The 22,692-nt window shown below is 36.1% G+C and overlaps 1 protein-coding gene across 2 annotated transcripts in view; it reads left to right on the plus strand.

The window, feature by feature from the left end:
• tmem198aa (transmembrane protein 198aa) overlaps window positions 1-22,692 on the plus strand; it is a 36,052-nt gene that overhangs the window by 6,617 nt on the left and 6,743 nt on the right. The window contains exons 2-6 of one of the 2 annotated variants that reach the window (XM_032568753.1): window positions 10,875-10,916; window positions 12,643-12,936; window positions 17,968-18,206; window positions 18,590-18,802; window positions 19,436-19,559. In XM_032568753.1, the coding sequence (XP_032424644.1) occupies window positions 12,798-12,936; window positions 17,968-18,206; window positions 18,590-18,802; window positions 19,436-19,559 (715 nt within the window). In that variant the 5' untranslated portion in view covers window positions 10,875-10,916; window positions 12,643-12,797. The remainder of the gene's footprint in view (window positions 1-10,874; window positions 10,917-12,642; window positions 12,937-17,967; window positions 18,207-18,589; window positions 18,803-19,435; window positions 19,560-22,692) is intronic. The other variant, XM_032568752.1, reaches the window with a different exon arrangement.

Raw genomic sequence — 22,692 nt, forward strand, 5'->3', positions numbered from 1 at the left:
GTGTGGTGTTCTCAAAGCTGTGGTAGATTAGACAAGACTTATGTGAAACAATTTGCTTCACCGGAGCTAATCATATTAAAACATCTCCCTCTACTCCACTCTAGCCCAGACCAGAAGCCACACAATATGGGCCAGCGGCCAAACACCCATATTACTTGATCTTTTGCATCCCTGCTGTTTTATCAGCCCAAATACTGGAGGAATTACTGGTTAAAAACAAAAGTGTTTTTGCAAATAAAACGAAAAAACTCTGACCTCAAATATCTGAATATGATAAAAAAAATTAAAAAAAAAACTTAAAAAAAATACATTGTACTTCAAATTGTCACATTCCTGCTCTTGAATAGACACTTTCAGGCGAGGTTGGAAAAGGCAATGAATCCTTGTGAGATTGAAGACAAATTTAATGCGGTCGCTTAAAGCAGGTCCAGTTTTCAGCAAAGCAGTGAAAAGAGGAGAGATGGAGCCAAGTGGCTGAAAGCAGCTGAGAGATACTCAGTGCTGAAAAGAGGGACGGAGAAAGACGGAGAATGAGCTGTAATCTGATGAAAGCCTCTTTACTCCCCTGTCACCTCTCCTTCAGGCCATGAGCAATGACCAAGGCTTACATATGGATCAATGCTGAGGCCACCAAGTTTAACACACACACAGTTACATACACGTTACTTCAGAGGACATAATTGCTTCTCGTATTAAAGTTCCTGTAACAGAACCTTTGCTTAGTTAGCCACCATAAAGTTTGTACTTTTTTGTACATTTGAACAATTTTTAAAGCATCCTCTTTCAGCTAAGGTAAGTTTACCTACCTTAGCTGGTAAGTCTAAGGAGAAGAAATTTTTATCACAAAGCTAAGGCAAAGTAAGGGTTATTCAGACGTTTTTTGGTGACTCTGGACTGAATTTTATTAATCTAATCCAAATTTCAAGAAACATAAACTGAACAAACTTGAACCAGATGATTACGTTGAACAGAGCTTCTATGAAGCTATGTTTACACAGGAATCATTTATTCAGTCTTTCATAATGAAAGAATTTCAAGAAATTTTCCATCGGTGAGCTAAAATTGATGGTGTGGAGTTGTTCGTTGTGACAGAAAAACCAACTGCCAGGTTTAGCTCTCGCCCAACATCAAATGAGCAGTGACAAATGTCGATCAGTGTCATGAATTTTGGGGGGAAATCAGTGCTGTGTGACAGCAGCTGCAACCATCTTCTGACTGCTGTTCAGTTTACTTCAACCATGAGAGCTTCCACTGCTTTTTCCTTATAACCGCTTACTGTTGTCAGCATCTGACTTTAGTAATAGGTGCTTCAAGACTCAATCTTGTTCATTTATTGTTCCTCTGATATCTCTGTCAGAGCAGTTTGATGGAACTCTGTTGCAGCTAGAAGATGTTTTTTATTCTCAACTAAGTTTCTGTCTTTTTGTAGATAGTGGAAATCAGATGCAAAGAGCAGACAAGATCTTTTTTTATGGGTCATTATGAAAATTCAGGATGACATATACACATTTTCAATAACTTTTTGGCATTCATGGCGAGCTCCAAAAAATGAAAACTTAAAATGTGGATTGGTCAAACACTGACTGGGACATTTTGCTTTGACTATTGGTTCTTTAAAACACACTGATTTGTGAAATCTTACTTTGTTTTGTTAAATCTGAAATTTTGTGATCTTCATTTTCCCAGTAGTATTACCAAATTATCGTGTCTCTTATGAACCAAATAATGTTTCTCTTCAAGCTGGGGTTATCATTCCAGTCCTTGTATTAGAAGGAAAACATTCTCTGAAGTCGCTTGTGAGATTGCCTTGAATGTGTCACAAAACCTATTTTGTTAACATCTCTTTTCCATTTAAAAATATATATTTTGTTAGGGTGTAATGCATGTGTTTACTCCTTTATTTTATTTGTGAGGAAGTTCTTAAATTTGTTTAAATTAAATTCTCACATTTGTTCAAAAAGGAACGTCAAAACCATTTTCCTGAGCAACAGATACAAAATTACAGAATCCTACATGAGCGATATTAGATTTTCTATGAAGTGTCAAGGTATAATTCATCTAACCTGTTCAGTTATATTGCTTAGCTGCAGGACTTGGATATCCAATATATGCAGAATCTGTACAGAGGGTAAAATTTCCATCTTGGCAAGCCAGTCAATCAAGGATGCAACAGTGAAGTTATTTTCAATGAAGCAAGGCTGTCTGCTCCTTTCTGGTTACTATGCCAACTGTGATGATGGGAGGTGTAGTTCACGATTACTGTCCAATCTACTTTGTTACTATTCCTACATCATTTTCATCTGGAGTGAAGTTGTTGACAAATTAATGGAATATTCTGTCTGTAAAATACATTAGATAGCAGACAAATCCCCAAAGCCCACTCATTGCACTTAAAGCAAAACATCCAAACATCCAAAAGGCATAACTAAGCAAAATATGCTTAATACTGCATGAAAATAGTGACTGTTTGGACTCCTACTACTGATAGCATGTTTTATTTTTTTAAGTGAGGCATTTTAAGAGTTTTTTCAACTGTAACTATGTAAGAAAACATGCTGCAAGTCACTGTATGTATGTATAAGCGGCACATCAATGCCAAATCCATCATCTATCAAGAGGACGCTATTTTGGATTACAGAGGTCAATAGTAACATGTACAGATTTTAGTAAGCTGCTCTCATCATCATTAAAATAAAAATAACATCTTCAAAATGATGTCTGACCAGAAACAGTGTAATCATTCAGTAAGTGAATCCAATACCTATAAACATACATATTTCTTAGTCAACATTGAGCAGGATTGGGATGACAGTTTCATCTGTGATTTGTATTGAGTCCCAAGCAGACTATTTTTCTGCTCATCCCCCCCAGCTGCCAACGCAGACAAGCACACAGTAGTAGTCTTCCCTGTGGCAGATGGCCTGGATTGAAGCTCAGTCACACTGTTAGTAATCATTAGATCAGCACTCATATGCTCATGTATGCTCTCACTTTCTCTTTTCCTTCAATGCTGCATATAAATGACAACACTTTTAAATGTATTGTTTTCTCTACACTAGTCGACGAGGAGTTAGACATGGTAAGCAGCTGTATGGATAGGAAGCAAACCTGTGAAAATATTTCAAACCTGAGAAATATGAACATCAGGTATTCTGAACACAAATTGTTGATGTTGGAGTTGACTTTTTTTTTGCTGCCTAATTCATGAACAATATCTAATAGTACTTCTTCAGTGCATTTATTTTATTTTGTTCTGTACATCTAGACATTGCACTGTTGGATGGGGTTATAAGACTTTGAGTAAATTAAAATAATGCCCATCACATTTTGACTGCAGCAATTTTTGGCTTATTCAGATGCTGCAAATTAATTTAGTAAAGCAAGCTGCTAAGTTGATCATGTTTTTTTTTTCTTTCTCTTTTCTCATCCTTGTATCAATAATACTCATTAGCCTCATTAAGCAAACAAGCTTGACATTTGGGTATTAGCTTCAGTGGTATTAACAAGGTTTAACTCAGTAACATTTCACTTAAGAATGATCGGTTGTAAGCTGCCGCCGCACTGTTTCTTGTTTTGCCAAGTGTTCTGATACCTCCTGTATTCGAGTGGGTTAGTGACCAAAGCCGCCCTTATAGAGCTAAAATCTGTGAATATTTGGGGCTTTTTGTTATAACTACCTATTTCAGTAGTTCACACACAAATATAAAGTAATAAATTAATATGCATTAATATCCACAGTGGAAACCTTCTTGGCACCAGAGCAGAAGTTAACGTCTACTTATTTCTTTTTCCGCTACTGGGAGGGCTGTCATGAAATGTGGTGAGTGGTGGTGAGGAAGACACTGACGACCCAGGTGGGGATGAAGAAGTGATGATTTAATGAGGAAAATACAAATCCAGAAAGTCCAGGCAGCACAGATTGAGCAGGAGGCTAAAAGCTCAAATTCTGGTAGCAACTTGTTACAAAATAACTGAGAGCAGACATGACTAGACAGATACGACACACTGGTACGACAAGGACCCAAGAAAGACACAGAAACACAGGTGGTATTAAATACACAAAGGGTAATCACGGAACGAGACACACCTGTCTCACGGAACAATCAAGGGGTAGACAGGACAACACGGAGACTCAAGACACAGAAACCCAAAAATAAACACACAGAAGACTCAAATCAACACAGAAAAAACCCAATCCTGACAAGGGCAACCAATCCAGGAGCGCCAAGAAAAAAAATAAATGGTGCTTCTGGAAGCGCTAGCCAATAAAATGATGAAGAATGATGTTTGTGAGTGCGCCTCATAAACATCAAAAACAGAAAAAAGGTCTAGCTAATCTGCCATCTCATAAATCTAACCAATCCAAGCTTTCATTATGCCATGGTGACTCAGTTTGTACTGTACAGACAGAGTGTGCATAGTGAGGCAGGGTACAAAATAAACAGAAACATTTCAATAGCTTTTAGTTAAATTTCTTGTAGTGTCAGAATATTTCTGTATTCAGGGCATTTTTGAGTTGTGATGGTTATGTCCTAGAAATTTGTTGCAGTATGGCTCCGCTTGAGATAAAATTACTGCACAGTGCTTTGAAAATGTATTTACTAACTAGCTCCTTCAAACAAGATCTTAGTAAGCACAAAAAACACTCAAGTGCTGAATTTTTTTAAGACAGCAAAAGCTGTCCACTCCAACTCAAAAACAGGTATTTTCACCAGCAATAGTCAGGCATGATTACTCTCACACCTGGACATAGTAAAACGGTAGCTAGAGCCAGTATCCACAAATGATGAAAATACTGAATATAGTGGACTTTGGCAAGTAATATGTTCCATTTGCATTGTGCTGCTGTTCAGCATAACTGAACTTTGACTACAAAATCATTGCGAGGAAAAAAGTGGCTGATTCACAAAACTGATCACCCAGAAGTCCATGACCTTGTTTAACAGTTCCATGGCAAATACAGTGAAGTAATAGATAAGAAAACGTAATAGAGTAGAGAAAAATGAACAGAATATGACCCAAAATGAATAATAAGATATCCATGCTGCCTTGGGAGAGAATACATTAAAATTTTATGCACTCAAAGTACACAACATAGGTATTTGAGAGCTAAACAAGTGGATTTTACATTTTATATCCACTTTAATGCATACACAATCACCTCTGAGAAACAGAGCCTGGTAACTGTCACCAACTCCAGAAAATATATTGTCAAAATATTTCTTGGACCTCTTTGCACAGTACACAGGAAATTGCTATTCACAGTATGTACTGCTTTCTCATCCAAAGAAATGACAGCCATGTGTTTTGAAGCAGTAATCTAACAGACGAATTTCTCAAATCTTCTACAAATTTACTCAGAATCAACTGCACTCCTAGATAGCAGAGTAAGTTTTGATTTGTTTTGTTTTTCTTTGCACCAGTAAGTTGAATATTTAACTCTTAAAAAAGAAGACTGATGAAAGCTTGTTTTTTTTTGTCTGTTAGTTTTGCAAAATTGGAAAATGAGGTGAGATTCGCAATTCACATTTCTGACTGAACTTTTCTACAGCTAAAAATTGTGGCTGCTGTTCTTCTCTCCTATGACCAACTCCACCGACCTCCAGCAGGAAGAGCAGTGTGTCCCCGTTCTGGTGATGCTCTGTCGCCGCCTCTCAGTGTGCGGCCTTTGAAATATTCATCTTGACACACATACACAACTCATAGAAACTCACACTGGCCTGACACTTTCAAACGCTTCATGTTTTTCTTCCTGACAGTTTGTTCTGTATCAGCAGAAGATTAGAAAATATAATTCATCTCACAGCAGGGTCTGTGGAGTAAAAACCTAAAAAAATTTTAAAAAGCCTTGCAAATACATATTCATTTCACACTGCATATTTATGAGAAGATTTGATCTTTTTTTAGAAGATTCTGTCAAGATTTCATATACTTGGTTCTGGGGTTTTATTAATGTCATAGAAATACAAAATCAAACAGTTGCTCTGCCAGTAATAATGACAAGATGCATGTATGATGTGATCTTTTTTTCCCTACAAGTGTGAAGTTAAAGATTAGGAAGGTCAGCACAATGGCAGAAGCAAAGTCATGCTTCACAGTGAATGATAAATGCAATTTTTGCCCGAAGTAAAAGCTGTTATATAGCAGAAAAAAATCTCAAAAACCTTTTTGCAGTGCCAGCAATGTCCGTATGTGATCTGTACCCTTGCAGTATCAAGTTCTTTTTTTCTTTTAGAAGAGTGGATGAAGAAGCAGCACACTGAATAGAAAACGCATCAACACGCAGAAAAGTTATTACATCGCCAGTGGTTTTGTTATGTGACCTTAAATTATTGCCCATGTTGTTACAGATGATGGAAGTAAGGACTGTGTGCTGTGATTTGTGTCAGGGGTGCTTAGGTCTGATTCAGGGTTGTTTGTCAGTGGGAGGCAGAAGAAGCCTGCAAGGCATCATTTAGATGTTGGTTTTAGTGCAGCATTCACACACTACAGCTCATGAGGGAGCAGATGAAACGCATAATTATTATTTTTTTCTGTATTCTGAAAACAATGTTTTGACTCACGCACCAAAATGCTATATTTTATTGCTTTTAGTCATCATTTTGTCTGCTATATATATTTATTAAGAACTTAAACTCATGTGTAATCAGTTAAGGAAGTAGGAGATTTATTAGCAATACATAACATCAGTATATGCATACAAATGCAGTTGCCATAATCTATCAAAATTTATGGATGCACAACAAAAACGTGACCAATTTTCTGTGGGAACAAAGTGCTTAGTATAAGATTTATATTGTTTTATAAATAGCTTATCACTGCAAAGAGCAATCACGATTAATACACCATGTGACGTCTTTTCTTAACTGGTTTATCAAATTCAGGTACGCTTGAAAGTCCCATGACCTTACAAAATAACTTAAGCTCAGTCAGATTGCATAGAAGGGATCTGTGAACATCAATTTCCAAGCCTTGCCACAATTTAATTTAGTTCTTGACTTTGACAGGGCCATACTGACACAAATAAATATGGTTTGATCAAAATATTCCATTGTTTTTCTGGCTCTGTGGGTCATTGTTCTGCTAGAAGGTGAACCTCTCCACATCATAATGCTGCCTCCACAACGTTCTGCAGATGTTTTCAGAGTGATGTGCGGTGTTTTTCTGCATCAGGTTTCCATTTGACATGTTAGTTTTGGTCCGGTGCATCATCTTCACAGATTTGCTGTGTCTGTTAAAGTGACTGGTGGCAAACTACAAAAGAAAATTCTTACAGCTATTAAAATAACTTTCATCTTGCTCTCTGCAGCTCCTCCTATTAATTAGACGACGGCTACAGGTATCCAGCTAAACTGGATTTTATTTACTTAAGTCTTAGGTGAGTGATTAAAATGAATGCATGTCACGCTTCTCACATTTCAAGAGTAAAACCACTTATCATTTTCAATAGCCTCACTGTATGTAGTTTAGACCAGCCTTGTTGTTAATTTGGCCATTAGAAGCAAATAGATGAAAACAACCAAACTGCAGATTCCAGATTGCTGTGTAATGACGCTGCTGATATGCTAACTTACACATGATGTTATCTGTTAATTTTTGGTCTAGACTTTGTCTCAGCAGGAATTACAGCAGAATTACATTTTGAACTTAGTGAGGACAGTTAACTTAGCTTAGTATCTGTAAATGGTGAATTATTAAAATAAATGTATTTGATTTAATCTATGTGAGCTGAGCATATATGTTGTGGTTGGTTACTACAGCAAGAAAGAATAGTCTTAGGCTATACTACTCATGAGTAGTAAATCAAGCGCTTTCAGTGGAGAAATCCTAACATTTGAGTGAATTCTAAAAAGGCAGTAGCTGAAAAGGGTCAAAGGTCAGGCCTATCTACAGCTAGGAGTCTCAAAGGAGGCCATCATGAATTGGCTCTGTACATTCCCATGGAGACGAGTCCTATGACCCATTTGCAAGGTCTTACTCTTTCTGCTAGTTGTTATAGCAACAGTCACTACGTGACGTTGTTGCATAATATGCTATTCCTTGTCCTTCTAACCTGACTGGTTGGCTTTTATCTAACTGTACCACAACTATGTGGCTGTAGCTTGGGGTGCTGCTGGGGTCACTGCAAAATGTGACACAACATTCAGCTTGAAAGGTCAAATGTAGACTCTGGAAGTTTACTCTTGAATTTATCACAGTTTTCCATATGGACAAAGGATTTTGTGGAAATTAACATTAACAAAATGTATTAGTTTAAATAAAGTGACAAATACAGTATTCATCTGCTTCATCAAACATGTCTTGGATTTTTAAATTGAAGATTTAGTTAAATTTTAACTTCCAGTGATTAAAGTTACAAATATGTTTATAAGATGATGACTCTCTACATTTATCTTTGAGAGTGTGAACAGTTCTAATGTTAACAAGCTCGTTAGCAACGGCATGGTATCCAAGCAACAGCATACATTTTCCAAGAATTTATCACTTCATGCTGGGAAGAACTTTAGGTCTGCTACCAAATTTGAATGCAGCAAACGTACATCAAGAAACAACATAAAGAAAGAAATGTGCAAGTCTGGCATAATGTAAGCTCCAGTTCAATACTGCAAATTTTAAGAAGTCAATACAAGAACTGACCTAGAACTGGTACAAATATTCTGCTATTTTGGCAGCTGTACTCCGATCTACAAGCATCTAAGACAAATATCCTTTTTCATCTTCTAGTTTGTAAAAGAACAATCTCAGGTGCTTAACAGTTTTTATGTATATAAATTGTTTTGCTCATAATTTACAATAGGGAGTCTTTAATCTGCCATGCTGATGAAATTAAACCTGTTCTGCAAAAAGAAATGCCAGAGGGCTTGGACACAGTTTCATCTTAGATTGTGCCTTTTGATCAACAAAAACAAACGTTTATGATTACATTTAAAACACAATACCCCACTAGCTAAAAGTTACTACAAATATATATATATATACATGCAGATTGTGTTTGTAATTGCAGGAAACCTCTTGATGTAGGTGTAGATTTGTTTATTATTAAAAAAGATGAACTGATGAAAGCTTAACAATTAAGTTTATTCATCATTCATCTACCACTGGTGTGGAGGTAATAAGCATACCCCATCCCCATCCTTGTGGTGCATATTTTTCTTTGCATATAACCTGTTTAAAATTCAAACTAAACAGATTTTCTTTCAATTATGAACCGCAAATCTCAGTTCTGAAAAACATCCAAGTTTTCCCTGGTGTGACTTGTATTAACAAGCAGCTGAATTAAAGCTTTGGTAGAGATTTTAAATTTTTAGCTGTTTAGTTTTGCAGCCTCACCAGAAGCTCTGTTTGTTTTTAATGTGTTAAGCTTTCTATTTTTTGCTATAAAAATGTTTTGGCTTCATAAGCTGACCCTTTTTTTAAGTATATTCTTACTATAGTTTATTTTTTGAGGTTTTTGCTATTTTCCTTTGTCCTAAATGCAGGGTACATTGAAACCCATTTTGTAAAGTAGGTGGAACAATACATCTTTCACTTTGCACACATCCGTTTTACAATCATTAATTGCAAATGGTTTTTCCTCTTTTCCAGTGCTCATGAAATAATTAATATGATTATTAGATTTTTTTTCTTTCTTCTTAACATCCTGTACTTATTTAAAAACTACTTCATGCTATATTTTTCTTTAAAACCGAGAATATTGACAGTATGTGTACTTGCCTTTCATCTTTTGCTTCGTCAATGCTGAATTTACAAATTTATTTACAATTTACTAAAGTATTTACACCCCTTCAGTTATTATATACTTTGTCATGTTTAAATGGAACTTGACAAATTGTGGTTTTGTGATTTTCAAAATGAACATATTATAAATAAAGTTATGAAAAGTGTGATTTGTATATAATCATTAATCATTTCCTTTGACACCTTGAAGTAAAATTAAGTTCAACCAACTTCTAACAGAAGTCACCTAACTAATGAATAGAGTTTATCTGTGTTATTTCGCCTCCGGTATAAACACAGTTGTTCTGTGACGGCCTCGCTGTTAGAGAGCATTGGAAATCAAAAGGTTCATGAACACCAGGGAACACTGTAGACTGGTGACTAAGCAGTGTTAGGTTTGAAACCAATATCCCAACCATTGAACATTTCACAGAGAATTGCTCATTTTATCATCTGGCTGAACAAAGATTTGGTACCAGAGCAAAGATTCACCTTTCAACATTTCTAAACATTCAAACCTGAGTGACAATAAAATGGGTCTCCACCTCCGGTTCTCAAGAGCTACTATCCTGCAACTTTTAGATGATTCCCTGGCCCAATAGACTTGAATATAATGGCCAAATTTCCTTAGCATGTCATTCAGCTCTGTAGAGGCCTGGTAATTAGCCATTCATTGGATCCAGGTGTGGTAGCAGAGTAACGCACCCAAAGGTTTCAGGCTGGTAGTTCTTGGAAAGTATTCACGTTAAAATGGCCCTGTTGGAGTACAGACCAAAATCCAAATAACTGCTGCTAAAATTTAAACATTGCAGTTCACAGTCGATCTTCATCCAATCTGAATAAGCTTGAACTGTTTTGTGTAGAAGGATGGTGCAAATGTTTAATTTCATCATTACAAAAAGTTTTGCAAAGACATACCTTAAAAAACTTGCTCTAAATGGAGCAAAAAGTGTTTAAGGTTTTGTAAATATACATGCATGCCACATTTTAAAATGTCCTTCGGATATGACAAAAACGTGAAAGAGTTCTAGGTGTACAAATTTTTTTGAAAGCACAGTCAAAGTGTGTGTTCACCATGTGCATTTTCTATTTTTGAATGATCCAGACAGGTGTGAAATAGGAGGAATAAAAAATGTGGGTCTGTTCTCTGTTGTCAGACATGAAGAGTTCACTGACCTGAAGAAGACAACCTTTTGAAGGTAATGGATACAGAGAAACAACTCTTGACATTTAACACACAAGTCTCTAAACCCAACGTTCTTCAGAATACCAGTGTTTTCTGTCTGAACATCTTAACCTCTACCAAGATCTAATTGTTTTGTAATTGTACATCTAAACAAGACAGATTATTATCATTCAATATGCAGTTTTTAAGCAGACATAGAATGAACATAACTACAAAGAGCAGTGGAAGGATATGTTTTGATATAAACAATAGCTCAGGAAAGGGCTGATAAAGCCTGACAAACCTTTCTGTCAATGAAAGTACATCTCTAAACCAGGTAGGCCACAGGTAAAATATGGCGGGTGATATTATCTCCTAAATGAGTTGGTGCATATAATAAAACACTGATGCTTTTATTCACATGTATCCACCGCTGAGTGAGCGTATTGACTAAGAAGGTCTTAATTTGTGTCTCAGCTAGAAATTTAACCACTGGGATTTGGTACATGAATGAATGCGGAGCTGTGTGTGGGTGTTTGGCTGGCAGCAACAGTCTGTGGTACATGAATCACACACTGCACTGCATCTACATTAAAAATGTGTTTTAAGATGTTTTTTAGAGCATTTTCCTGCTGAGCATGTGGGACATTTCTAAATCTTTAAAACATCTAGCAAACATATTTTTAAAGTCTATTCAGAGTCCAACACATTTATCAATGTACAATTACAAAAGAAGAATGTTTTAAACTATTTTTTTATATATATATTTTTATTCTACGTGAATGACTGAAATGCATTTATTCTGTTTGTGCAGAATTTATGGGGTTTTTAATGCTGATGATTAGCTCTTGTGCATTTTTACCGACCACCATCAGAGCAGAGATATGCCAATTAGACTTTTTATTATAGACACCCAGATAAGAGAAAGAAGATACTGGATGTATTGAACAAGACGACACGTGTTTCTTGATCTCAGGAAGTCAGCAATGAGCAAATATTTGTCTGAAAGACATAACAAGACAGAACAGGGATTCCCATCTAAGATTGTTGATCTGAATAAAATTGCAATTACATCAAAGTGCTTGTACATGCATAACTACTGTCAGTAAGCTAGGAAGTAAAAGTATTTAAAAAAATACTTTTTAAAGAATTAATATTAATGTTAGTGTAGGGACGCGTATTGTTATGGAAGTGTATTGCTGTCATGGAGGAAAATACATTTTCCAACACAATTTTGCTGAACCACAAAACAGTAAAAGCCTCACACAGTCATAACAACACCTTGAACATTTAAACAAAGCAGCTCTGATTAGCTCCTATAAATGCCTCTTATTTGTTTTCTACTGAGTTGTTTCAAATGAGTTGTCAGAGTATATGACGACTTTTAAGTCTTTGAGAACAATTGCTTTATAAGACATATGTAAAACCCACGAGGTATTTTGTACTTGTGCCACAATTTCCAACGAAATGCTAATTTATGCAAATGCATTTGGTTGAGCCTTCTATAGCAACTATTATTTGTGCTGCACCATCCTCCCTGACTATTTGTAACAGAATGTTTATGTACATATTGGTGAGCAATGGTGGCTGCGTTGCATTTCATCTTAAGTAGTACTTATGCAAGCTTCTCTACTCAGATGTTTCGTTTTTCAAAATTATGGCACATCATTACTGCAATGTCAGCACTCACAGCTGAGTACTTAGAAGAGCAATCAATAATGCTCCTCATCTCTTTCTTTCATGCCCTCATTCATTTCCAGTGCCCCTCTCCATCACCCCTTTCTACACGCCTCCTGTTTGTAGGCAAACACGTCTCCATGGGTGAGGTCCACTGAGCCAAGAATCCCTGTGTCTCTCACCCCTCCCTGCCTTCCTTGCTACCCTTAAACCCTTCCCCCCCTCAAGAGGAGCCACAATGACTTCCACCAGCCAGCTTCTGGGTTTAGCCGAGATGGGCCTAAAGTGTGACCAGGAGATCGAGAGGAGGTATGAGATTGTGCCCTCAGTGGTCTGCTCCATGTGCTGCCTCTTTGGAATCATCTACTGCTTCTTTGGTGAGTGAAGCCGTGAAAACAGAATGCCAGCATTAACTTAATGTGAAATTCAAAATGAAATTTAGCACTACTGTGTTAAATAGTTATCAATAACCTGAAACCAGTTAGTTTGTATTAAAAAAATGCTATAAATGTAGATACATTTGTCTTAGAAAATGGGTTTAATTCAGGCACTAAGACACAAAGCTTTATTTTGAGGGTTAGTTTGTGATCAGGCTAAAAATAGAATGTATTAGATCATCAGTAGGAAATTTTGGGGTCAACACACAATGGAGTAATGAATAAACAATTACAGAAAATATTTCCAAAGGAACAATAATATCATACAGTGCCTTACAAATGCACTGCATAACTCTGAACTTTTCAATTTGTGTCATGTTACACCCACCAGTGTGAAAGTATGTATGTGGTAGACAAAGACAACATTATTTTAAAGAGGTGGGAAAAGACACATTTTTCAAAAGGTTTTTATTCATCATAATCTAACAAGTGAGGTATTGATTTATTTTCTCTTTCCCATTTACTCAACTACCCTTGAAAATATATTTTATGTTTAAGAAATTTGAAAGTGATTTATGCTTTCAAATTTGTGGTTCTGACTTTACAAATGTTCAGAAGGTGTGAATACTTTTATAAGTCACTGTTCATCTTTGCTTTCTGTCTTTGAAGGGATTGATGCTTCTTTATCAGTGGTTATAGTTAGACACAAAGTGTGATCACACACCATCTGAACCACACATTTAATATGCTTGACCTGAGCCACCACCCAGCAGTTTCCACTGTCAAGCAAGAGCAGTTCATGAACAACCCATAATATTCCCAGTTATAATACACAAGAGCAGATGTGCTGCTTCTTTTTGTCTCCCAATCCATCAGCTCCTATATTTTGTTTGAAATAGCTTCACTCATGTGAGACAGAGTCTGCTGTGATTGGTCAACTGATAAATTAGAAATTGTGAGAGGTGTCAAAATAACCACAGGTCAGGAAAATAGAGTGGGAATCATTCATACCCCATGTGATGAATCAACTCAAAGTAGTGAATAACTGTAAATTTGAAGGGAAAGTGTATGGTCTTTATGTTTTTTTTTTTGTTTTTGTTTTTTACAAATTATCTGAAAAGTGTTGCATCACTTGGATATCTAATGTAAACAGAGAGCACCTGTCAGAAATGTATTGACAATATAAATACAACTGTTTTTTGAAGGCCTTAATGGCTGGTTAGAAAACATCCCTTTTGGCATCTTGTCCAAAAAATCAGTTCCAGTTTTAAAGTGGTTGTATAAGTACCAGTTCTTTGTGCTTCCACCAGGAGAAAAACTTAGTTCTAGCACCATAAACCACTGCTATCCCAACCCCTGAGTTCGTCAGACTGGTAATTAATCTTATCATAGCTAGAGTCAGTTAATTAGGTTTCAGCTTACAATCATCCTGATCATTTTTTTGGCAATACATCTAGTTGGTGCTAATAAGTCTTTCTCTAAAAGCATATAAAGCATCTCAAAACACAATTTTAGGTTTTGAAATAGGGATAATAGGGCTTTTCAGCAGGTTGTTGCGTTCAAATAGAGATGCACTGAAGCGTAGACAGCATGAAGATTCAATAAAATCCAGGTGAAACCTATTGTCAGATGTTACATTATAGGTAGGCTGCTCAAAAACTTAGCAAACACAGTAAGCAGCACTGCATAGATATACATTTCTAGAAACAATGAAACAGAAATGTTTTACGGAGTTTTAGCATTAGAGGAGAAGATGATAGTCCTCAGGTCTATCATAAAAAGCAAGGGAATTGTATTCATCTAGCACAATCTATACAAGTTAATTCAAAGCGCTTGAGAGGAAAATAAAGGAGCAAAGGTAAAGAAAAATGCATGAGAAACAAAAAGGAAGATGAGTTGGTTCCAGAACAGAAGATTATATAAACTTCATATCACCCTTGCTTGATTTGTTTTGGTCCTAGGACAACAGAGTAAAAGTCTCTGATGACAACAAGGTTCTTAAGCTCATGCATGACAAGCACCTCTGAAATATATTAGGTCCCAATGCCATTTGGTGCCTCACAGAACAACAACAAGAAACTCTTTATTCTAGGGAATGATTTCAAAAATAGTAATAAACTCGATGTTAGAATTATTGTCTGAGTGGTAACATCTGGGATTTTTCCATGGTCTATGGTTTTAGCCTCTTTTAGGGATGGGCTAGGGTGAGTGCGGCTCTGTCTTTAGTTTTTGGGACCAAGACCAAAAACTCGGTTTTTTAGTGTTAAATTAGAAAAGAACTTATAACCAATCTACACATTGATTGAAAAAGCACACTGACTCAGTGACAGCTATTGAATTTGATCAAGTGATGAAACAGAAATATTAGAATATAAAACTGTATCATAAGGATAAAATAAGAGATGTTGAAGTACTTTATAATCTGAGGCAGAGCATAGTTACATCCGAATAAATTAGAATATTATTTAAAAGTTTATTTATTTCAGTAACTTATTCCCTTGAGCGAAACACATTATAGACGGTAGATTCATTACACATAGACTTACGTTTTCACACCTCATTGTCTGATAATTTTAATGAAAACATGACTTTTCATTTCTTACAATATTATACCAAACCAGATTAATAAACCAATTAGTACAGAAATGTGGTCTCAAAAGCATGTTAAATACTTGCTTAAAGATGATTATTTTCAAAAATTATATTTAATCTGACCGACAAATGTCACTGAAGCACACATGTAATTTTCTGGGATACAGATAAATGTAATAAGTATAGCAACCTGAGAATGGAGCCTTGAGGGTGCATGACATACCGTGACAATGTGCCAAACTCAGCACTACGATCCAGTTTTATCAAGGCAGAAGTTTTAGATCCTTTAATGTTGAGATGGACTGTATCTATACAAAAAATAACTTTAAATAAAGTATTTTATATTAGCTGAAAGAGTGTCTTTATAAAAAAAAAAACAGCACTTTAACTGGGCAAAGTATGGTATTAAAAATAATAGCAGGATAAAATGAAAATATATTTTACACATTCAACTTCAATAACCTGTTTTCAAGTTTCTCTATGCCTTAGCTGTACACAATATTATATAAAAAAGAAGCTGCAGTTTAGATTTAGAAGACAGCAAATTGTTTATGCCTCAGAAGTTCCTCAGTTAGGGTTGAACAACGGCACATTAGTAAGGGTGATCAGTCAGAGGAGGGATTATTTCAGATTGCTTGTGTCTCTGACGAAGTAGGTGCTGATTTTAGACTGGAGGGTAAGATAAAAATGTTTGCATTTATTTAGTTCATCCAGACACAGTTGTAGTATAAATCAGGAGTGGTTTTGCTGAAACAGGACTGATAAAGCAAAGCCAACGGGAGATAATGTGAGGAAGGACATGAGCTGATTAAGCTGGGATGAACAGATGGGATTGGCTGATGGCTGGAGGAAGAGAAAGGAAAGAAGCAAGGAACAAAGATAGAGAGGGAGGGATGGATGAGCAGAGGAGAAGAGCAGTGGAACAGTTGGAGGGATAAGCGACTGAGAAAGGGAGAGGAAAAGATGAGTCACTGAAATCATTAGCAGGAAATAGGAAGTGACATTAAAATTCATTTGTTGATTAATAGAAATCATGGCATGTTGGGAATTAGTTAGCGGCTAGCGATCAAACAAATGCTTAAAATGGCAGTAGATGTTTCAGTTATGATTTGTATATCTTCAGGCGTAATGTAGCGCAAGTGCAAACAGCTGTAAAAAGCTGCAGTGGCTTCAACAAACATCCCAGATAAAAGATATCTAAAATCCCTCAGAGAACTGTATACAAGGGAGAAAAAAAGCTACAAGAAGCATGTCAATTAAATGAGCTATGGTCACAGGGGAGAAGCTTGGACATTGGCTTAGATAAGAAAGAGTATTGTGCTGCTCAGCAGTGCAATGCCTGATTAAACAAAGATAATAATCTGAGGTTGGGTGCCCTCGAGACCAAGGCCGGTCAGAGAAAGAAATAGATTCAGAAAAAAATAACGAAAAGGCAAACATTAATAAACACAAAAGCAAAGGCAAAGGAGATTTGAATGGTCGATAAGCTCAGCTTTTAATGCTTTGCAGAATTTTGTAAGCTTTCATTTGAATAAAATACATAAAAAACAGATAGAAAAGGCATGGGCAAATGATGGTAAACAGAAAATTAGGATAGCAGCTGTTGTTTTCAGCAAATGTTTTAATGGATGAATGTAGATGGCCTTTCAAAATACAAAGATTATCATATTTTATTTACTTTATAAGAGTTAAACTTTTTTTTTGCTTCAGTACTCCAGTAAGGATGGCACACTTGTCTTTCAGGAAAAAAAGCATTTTTGAATCCTTTTTTTTGCTACTGCTCATTGTGCAGCCTCCACATTATATTTGATCTCATAACTTGCTCTTTATTTTCAGAAATGCTTGCATCTATGCAGTTTTATGGAGTCAATCAACATACCAAATGGAGGAAAGTGTGCAGTCAGATAATGAGAATAAATTGGTAAATCAGAGAAACCCTACATGTGTGTCTTATTAATGAGGTTCTTATATGAAGAGCTCTTTTAAATAAATAGTCCTTGTCTTTCTGGGCGGATACAGTCATGCATCCTCCGTCTTGCTTTCCTTTGTAGTGGTTGTTATCGTCATCAGGTTTTTTATGAGTAAATGTACTTTTTCCAAATGTTCTGATGATAAATGCTGTGACCTTCGAAAAATATATATATCTCAAACAAAGAAAAAGAAAGCAAAAAACACAGTTTCTCACCAGCATGTTTTTGAAGTAAGATGCACTGCTTTGAAGATATTAATAGTGAGACCATTACTTTTCTCATTGCGTATTAGTCTTAACGCTGTGAGAGTACGATCAGACATAATGGTTTTGATGAATTAAGCATTGCTTATTTTAAACAATAAATCACTGACCACTATCAAACAATATTAATTAGTGTTCACACCCATCCAGCTGCCAAATGTCTAATGCATGTGTCTGCCTCACAGTGCTCTGTTTTCCCCCTTCAGGCTATCGATGCTTCAAGGCAGTGTTGTTTCTAACAGGCCTGATGTTTGGCTCTGTGGTCATCTTCATGCTGTGCTACAAGGAGCGGGTAATGGACACTCAGCTGAGCGTAGAGGCATCTGTCGGTATTGGCCTGGGCATTGGGACACTGTGTGGCCTGGTGACCATGTTGGTCCGCAGCGTGGGCCTTTTTATGGTAGGCCTGCTGCTGGGCCTGCTGGTTGGAGTTGCATCACTTGTGGTAAATCCCTTCCTTTTGTTCTTTGTTTTTATTTTTTGTGGATATATAAAATACAATGAAAATATTTCATAGTTATTATTAGAGATACACCAAATAGACATTTGCAACCAGATTTATAATCCCAAGTAGCATTTGCAAAGCTTCCAGGAAGTATCAACTTTAACCATAAAAAAACTATAGGGAACAGATCTGAAAATGTTTCTTTATATTTCTTTATCGTTTATGATAATTGTCTATATTAGCAACTGTTTAAGCTGTTCATCCCAGCTTAAACTTTTTATGTTTTATTAGTGTTGATTTTCTTTTGTAATGGAGACGGTTTAACATGCTTCTACAAGCTAACGTAGAAAAGAGCAACTACTAAACAACATTTCCTTTTCCAGGTTATGGAGGAATTCTATCACCCTAAAACAGTATGGGTTCCTCTGGGAATCCTTCTGGGCTCTGGGACATTGTTTGCCGTCCTCACTCTTCAGTGGCAACGGTGCTTCGTCACCTTCTCTACGGCAACATTTGGCTCTGCCATCATCACTGTCACAGTGGATTACTTTATAGAGCTGTTTGCCTTGGTGCACTACATCTATGAGAGACTCAAGGTTAGGACAGCTCCTGTGTGTTTGTGAGTGTGAGCGTTGAATTCACCTTGAGGCAGTTTCTGATGAAAATTCATGACATGTTAATGTTTGAGTGAAAGTCAGATTGACAGGTTTGCAAATTTACAGATAAAATGTGCCATATTTACATCTCTGCCAATACCATTTGATTTCTAAGTCAAACTTTTGTGAATCAGTCAAAAGTTATTTTCGCTCAAAAATAACTTTTGATCAATGTGGCCTTTTATGGTCTTCTATGGTCTTCATTATATAACAGTTAAGGGTGTCAAGTTAGGTCTGAGATTTCTTTCTACATAATTCAAAACAGAGATTTGGATTTATAGACCTCTCAATCTGCCAAAGTAATTTGTTAAGTGCCTTGAGATTACTTTAATTATGAAAAGGCACTATATAAATTAACTGAGATCAATTGGTTATGAATGCCCTGAAATGAAGGTGTCTACAGCAGTGGACCAGCAACTTGTGCTTTACTACATGCTTGTGCTTTATATGCTTAGAAATAAAACAGTGTTTCCCAACAGAATGCTGCTAATATCATAGAAAGTTAAACTCTGGAAATTCACTATATCTAATAAAGCAAAAGTTTAAAAAAAACTGTACTGATGTTAATTACAGGTGGCACCAAAGAAGCCTGTCTGCTGGTTCACCTGGGTCATCTTAGGGGTGTGGCCTGTCCTGACCCTCCTTGGAGTTCTGATCCAATGGAAAGTTACTGCAGAGGGATTTTCTCACACGGAGGGTAAGCATCTAAACCTGAATGAGCTAAGAATTAATTTGGCACTGCCTTAAATAGGAATGCACACCAAAATTGTTTTAGAAGAAATTTCCCATTGTAAACCACAAGAGGTTTGCTTCAGAGAACAATTCTGTTGACCCGACTTGGAAAGCTTTTGTTCTCTTAAAGAATCAAAGCAATATTTCACTATTTTTATTTCATCATTGTTTCTTTTGTAACCCACAATAATTGATGCACTCTGAGATGGACTCAATTATTTTAGTATTAACATACCAATCAGTGTGTTGCACAAAATCAAATCATGCTTCATTGCCTTCTTAATCAAATCTCCATGAAGCAGAGAAATAGCAATCAGTTTTACATATGTAACCACTTCCTCCTGAATTACCACACAGAATATTTTTATTTGAATCCTCCTCCATCTTATGAGGAAAATTCTTGGTCTTGCTATGAGACGGGAGCAGAACAAAGATAAATGAATAAAAAAATGTGTTCATTTAATCAATTTTCTTTTCTAAATCAATCGAAGTGCACATGAACACTTTTAGAAAAGCTTTCAGCCCCCTCTGAAAATTGTCAGACTCTGTTTAACCTTCTCCAGAGGAAAACATTCAAAATAAAGCATTCAACCTTTTGTGCCTCACAGTTTCTCTTCATGTGATAGACTCTTTGAAGCTCATGACAATGATGTTACATAGTACACTGCAACAGAAGTCAAACAAAAAAAACAATGGTTTTCTTAAAATTAAAAAAAGATTAACTCAGTGAAGTCAACTATAACTGCAAAATTCTTTAAGGAAAAAAAACATGGGTGTCATTTAAACAGTGTCACCTCGCCACAGGTAGCAGCAAATCATAAGCTGATTCACAGTTTCAGGGACAGAGAGAGGACAGAGACATATAAATGCATCTTTTCATCGGGTTATATGCAGAATTGACTTCAAAGCAATGACAGGAGACAGGTTATTTAAGCTCAGCATGGATTTGAAAGTAATTGAATTTCTTTTCATAACATTTGACAGATGAAAATGAAAACTGAAATTTAAAAAATAGTTCTCACAGTGGCTGGAGAATAAAAATAATTACCGGTAACAGGAAAACAGTAAAAGACATACATTTGAAACGCTCAAGTCAAATTGTAGAAAACAAATGAAGAAGCTTCATAGCCAAAACTGTATATTTTTTTTTTTTTTTTTACCTTCTGCAAGGTTGTAACCACAAAAATATACATACAAACGTCTATCACAAAAATTTAAAAATAATGTACACTGTAGTTTGTGGTAGTAACATGAAAACATATGAAGAGAATGAAGCGCCATAAATCCTTGCCAGGCACCTTAGCTAACACAAACTATTGTTTATGTCAGGTGTGAAGCTTTTGTATTTTTTTCTGCTGCATTCATTTTTCCCGGCACTTATGTTTGGGTAAAGAATTATAGCTTGATGATTATGAGAAATTGGTAAGAAATTTGGAGAATATTTTTCAAGCGTGCATAAGGCCTTATTTTTAGGATATCATGTGCGAAATTCAAGATTTTGTCATTCGAAAAGTGTAGCGAAACATGTCCCAGAAAACATCATCTTTGATATTTGTCCCATGGGAATACCTTTATGATATGTAACATAAATGGTCATAAGTTCTGATAAATATGCTGACGAACATGAATTAGCTTCAGAAATAAACCAAAAGTTAGATATAGCTTCTGTACTAATGTGAGTTGTGGGGATGGATGCGTTTAACAGATGCTGATTTTCTAAACCTGATTCAGCATTGATCCGACCACGGCCACTACAAGCTTCTATGATAAATTTTAACTTTAAAGAAGTATTGTCATTGCTTCAGGAATTAGAGACTGAGGTTCTATGTGTGTAGGTGTGTGTTTGTTGTCTTGCAATGGAGAGTCTGAATATACCAGCAACAATGTTTTCACCAGAATCTGTTATTGACAAAAACAGCCTTAATCTATTCTGAAAGCAACCACAACACAGATGGTCAACTCAAGCACAAAGCGAATCTCTAGATGCAGCTTGCAAATGCTTTATAACTCCTGTATAAAATCAAATGCAGGGGCTGGAGGGACACACAAATGCATTGGTGCAAAGTATTTTGTTCACACATGTCTATGATGGAAACACACACTTCATTTGATCTCTGCTGGCATTCACAGCTGCAAAGTTTCATAGAATAAGTTACACATTGGCTCAAATAATAGGATTAAACTGCAGGCTGCCATGGATACCACACAGAGGACGTGGGCAAAGAGTTGGAGGAAGCTCTTAGTGTTATTTTGAAAAAGAAAAAAATCCAATTCTATACAGTGGATAGAAGCCGAGAAAAAAAACAGCAATGGTTTCTTTTAAATTCAAAACAGCCTTAAACACAAAGGTGGCATTGTGTATTTGTTGTTTTATTTGCTATTTTCGTACACTCTATAGAAAGACACATAAGTTTTCTTTTCTTTCCCTGTCTTATATTAAATCAGACTAAACATTTACTGTTTTAGGCTATTTAATATTTCAAAAGGTACTTCATTTTTGCTGAATTCTTGGGTTAGGGTCCTCAGACTTGCAGGTTTCCCCCTTTTTCTTCAAATGTCGTCATAGTCGTTGTGGCTAAACATTTTAGATTTTGTTTCATCAGAGCAGAGAACATGTTTCCGGAAATTAGATTCTTTATTCTTGTGTGCATTTGGTGAATGTAATTTGGCACTTTATGATGCTTTTATGAACTTCCTCCTCTTGTAGTAGCCTGCCAAAGCATCTCAGTGCATGACTAATTTCTCTCTGAATAATGACAATTAGCTTCAACCAGTAGCCATGCACATTTTGCACTGAAAAGCTGTGAGAAAATTATCACATCCTCGTTATAATTTAATATTATGACTAAACATTACTCTTCTGCTTATGCTAAAATACAATGCTTGTGGTATCTTCTGGCAACTGGAAATTGTACCCAAGGACACTAGAATAGCTTGAGTTAGTCCACTTTGACGTATACCTATTTCGGCTTCGATAGTCCAACTGGCCTGAAGAATTTTATCTAGCAGGTGCTTTTGTTCAGTAAATAGGGCCATTACCTTATCAGTACCCTGGTAATGGCCTCAACGCATCTCACAGTTGCACAATTGTTCCTTAG

Source organism: Xiphophorus hellerii, chromosome 7 (genome assembly GCF_003331165.1).
Source record: "Xiphophorus hellerii strain 12219 chromosome 7, Xiphophorus_hellerii-4.1, whole genome shotgun sequence".
NCBI lineage: Eukaryota > Metazoa > Chordata > Actinopteri > Cyprinodontiformes > Poeciliidae > Xiphophorus > Xiphophorus hellerii.